Consider the following 3855-nt stretch of genomic DNA (forward strand, 5'->3'; position numbering starts at 1 on the left):
ACTTTGTTGATTTTAATTGTTCGATTTCATGGAAATGAATTATATTATTTATTTAATATAAAAAAATTTTAAATAATTTTTTTATATAAATTTTAGAATTTAGAATTTAATTATGATAAAATTTTTATTTATAGTTTTATTTATATTTGTAATAATTTTAAAGAATATAAAAGTTATATTTTATTATAATATTTGTTTTATTTTGAGATTTTTTTTTTTATTTAATTTTATATATAAGGATATAATTTGAATTAGAGTGGGAATGATATTTGGACATGATTTTTTTTCATTTTATATGTTAATTTTGAGATTGTGAATTTTAGGTTTAATATTTATAGTTATTCAATTAAATAATAATAAAATATTTAAAGATAATTATATAAAAAAGATAGTAATATTTATAATTATATTAATGATTTTATTAATATTTTTTTCTTCAATAAATTTAATTGTATTTTATTTAATATTCGAGTTAAGATTGATTCCTACATTTATAATAATTATTTATTGAGGAATAAATTTTGAACGATTAAAAGCTTCATATTATTTATTAATATATACAATATTTATTTCATTGCCTTTATTAATTTATATTATAAAATTATTAAAATTTAATGGTTCATTAGATTTAAATTTATTAATTATATTAATAAATTATGAAATTAGATTATGAGATTATATAATTTTATTTATAGCATTTTTTATTAAATTACCAATTTATTTATTTCATATTTGACTCCCTAAAGCTCATGTTGAGGCACCTGTTTATGGGTCAATAATTTTAGCTTCAGTATTATTAAAGTTGGGAAGATACGGGATTTTACGATTTTTAGATATATTTTATATACAAAGAGTTAAATTTAATTATATAATTATTAGTGTGGGGATTATAGGAAGGTTATTAGTAAGATTAATTTGTTTAATTCAAATTGATATAAAAAGATTAGTTGCTTATTCGTCAGTAGTTCATATAAATATATTAATATGTTCAATATTAACATTAATAAAAATAGGATTTATTAGGTCATATATTTTGATAATTTCTCATGGATTATGTTCATCTGGATTATTTTTTATAGTTAATTTATATTATGAACGTTCTTATAGTCGATTAATATTTTTTAATAAAGGGATATTAAATATTATGCCTTCATTAAGGATTTGGTGGTTTTTTTTATGTTCTGCTAATTTTTCTTTTCCATTTTCTTTGAATTTTATTAGGGAAATTTATGTAATTAGAGTCTTAATTGGATGGGATTTATATATAATAATTTATTTAATAATCATTTGTTTTTTTAGAAGAGCTTATTCATTATATTTATATTCTTATATTCAGCATGGCTATATTTATACGGAAGAAATATATATAAATATTTATTTAAAAGATTATATGATTTTATTAATTCATATTAAACCACTAATTTTATTAATTTTAAATTTATCTTTATTATATTAATTTTTAAAGGGTTTAAGTAGTTTATTTATAAAATATTAATTTGTGGGATTAAAGAAATTTGTTTTATCTTAAATAATTAATAATTTATTAATTTATTCATTTGTTATATTTATATTATTTATCTTATTTATTTTATTAAGATTTTATTATTATTATATGGATATAGGTGTTATAATAGAATGATTACTATTTAATTTTAATTCAATTAATATAGAATTTTATTTTTTATTTGATTGATTATCATGTATATTTATTAGAGTTGTTATATTAATTTCTTCAATAATTATATTGTATAGAATAATTTATATAAGTATAGAAATTTATATTGATCGGTTTATTAAATTAGTAATTTTGTTTATTTTATCAATAATTATAATAATTATTAGACCAAATTTAATTAGAATTTTATTTGGATGAGATGGGCTTGGTCTTATTTCATATTGTTTAGTAATTTTTTATCAGAATTATACATCTTATAATTCTGGGTTAGTCACTGTGTTATGTAATCGAGTTGGAGATATTGGTTTATTAATATCTATTGGATTAATGTATATTTATGGAAGGTGAAATATTTATTTTATACAAAGGTCTAATAAGTTAGTTCTAATTATACTTTTTTTAGCTTCAATTACTAAAAGAGCTCAAATTCCTTTTTCTGTGTGATTACCCATAGCTATAGCAGCTCCTACTCCGGTATCTGCTTTAGTTCATTCTTCTACATTAGTTACAGCAGGTATTTACTTAATAATTCGATTTAATAAGATTTTAATTAATAGGATAATAGATAAAATTTTATTATGTGTATCAGTTTTTACTATATTTATATCAGGATTAATGGCAAATTTAGAGAATGATTTAAAAAAAATTATTGCATTATCTACGTTAAGTCAATTAGGTCTTATAATAATAATTTTAAGATTAGGACTAAGTTATTTATCTTTTTATCATTTATTAACTCATGCAATTTTTAAATCATTGTTATTTATATGTGCTGGAATTATAATTCATTTAATAAATAATAATCAGGATATTCGATTTTGTGGAAGTATAAATGAATATATTCCATTTACTATAGTAAGTTTTTATATTTCAAGAATGGCCTTAATAGGGTTTCCATTTTTAGCTGGGTTTTACTCTAAAGATTTAATTATAGAGTCAATTTATTTGTTAAAAATTAATATATTTTTATTGTTAATAATGATTTTATCTATTTCTTTAACTGTATCATATTCTTTACGATTATTTTATTACATTTATTTTGGTGAAAATAATAGAGGGTGTAGGTATTTTTATTATAAGGAAAGAAAATTAATAAATTTTTCTATAACTATTTTAATAAGATTAAGCCTATTTAGAGGTTCTTTATTAACTTGATTATTTTTTTTTGATAATTATTTTATATTATTAAAAGTTAATATTAAATTATTAACAATTTTTATGTTAATATTAGGGATTATTTTAGGAAATTTTTTATATTTAAAAAATTTTATAAATTTATATTATTATAGATTTTTTTTTAGATCTATGTGATTTTTAAATTATATATTTATATGAATTTATAAACCATTTTTTAATTTAGGAAGTAAAATATATGAAATAGATAAAAGTTGAGTTGAATTTTCAAGAAAGAATTTAGTTTTAAGGGTGGTTAAGGAGGTTATGTTAATAAAAATAAATTATTATAAAATTTTTATGTTTATTTTTATTGTATTTTATGTATTAATAATTATTTTTTTAATTATTTAGAAGTTTTATTTAATATATATTAAATTTATAATTATAAGTAGTAAATAAAAATAATGATTAAATTAAGTTAAATTAAAAATTAATTTAAATTAATTTATTTATATAGTTTATTATAAAGCATAATATTGAAGATATTAGGAAGATAAATTTAATTTATTTATAAATAATAATTAAATTTATATTATTTTTATAATGAAAATATAATGTTTTATTTAAACTATATAAATTAATTATTTAAAAAATTAAAATAAATAAATAAAAATAATAAATATATAATTTAATACAATTAATGTAAAATAATTTATGAAGTAAAATGAATTTTTTCATTAATTATTGAATTAGAAGTTCAATTATTATTACTTCATTATAATTTAAAATTAAAGTTAAAAAATTAATTAACTGGAATATTTTATAATAAATTCATTTTAATTATTAACAATAATTAACCTCTTTTTGGTTTCAGTTAAATAAATATTAATTATGTAAAATAAAAAATATTCTTTTATATTATTTTAAAATAATAAATTTTTAAGTCGAAATTAAATGTAAATTTACTTTAAAAGAATATATAAAATAATTTATAAGATTTATATATTAAATATTAGTAAATATAATTTTAGTTCGGAACGACTTAGTTACGTACCTGTGAGTGA

General features: G+C 16.0%; 1 protein-coding gene across 1 annotated transcript; it reads left to right on the forward strand.

Moving 5' to 3' along the window:
• Positions 1–2119: 2119 nt before the first annotated feature.
• LOC115242418 (NADH-ubiquinone oxidoreductase chain 5-like) lies at positions 2120–3228 on the forward strand (the record flags this gene model as incomplete). The annotated part of the gene is given in 1 exon segment (XM_029818678.1): positions 2120–3228. A coding segment is annotated over 1 exon segment (867 nt), but the record flags the coding sequence as incomplete, so codon positions are not given.
• Between the last annotated feature and the right edge of the window lie 627 nt (positions 3229–3855).

Source organism: Formica exsecta, unplaced genomic scaffold (genome assembly GCF_003651465.1).
Source record: "Formica exsecta isolate Colony F162 unplaced genomic scaffold, ASM365146v1 scaffold5979, whole genome shotgun sequence".
Taxonomy (NCBI): domain Eukaryota; kingdom Metazoa; phylum Arthropoda; class Insecta; order Hymenoptera; family Formicidae; genus Formica; species Formica exsecta.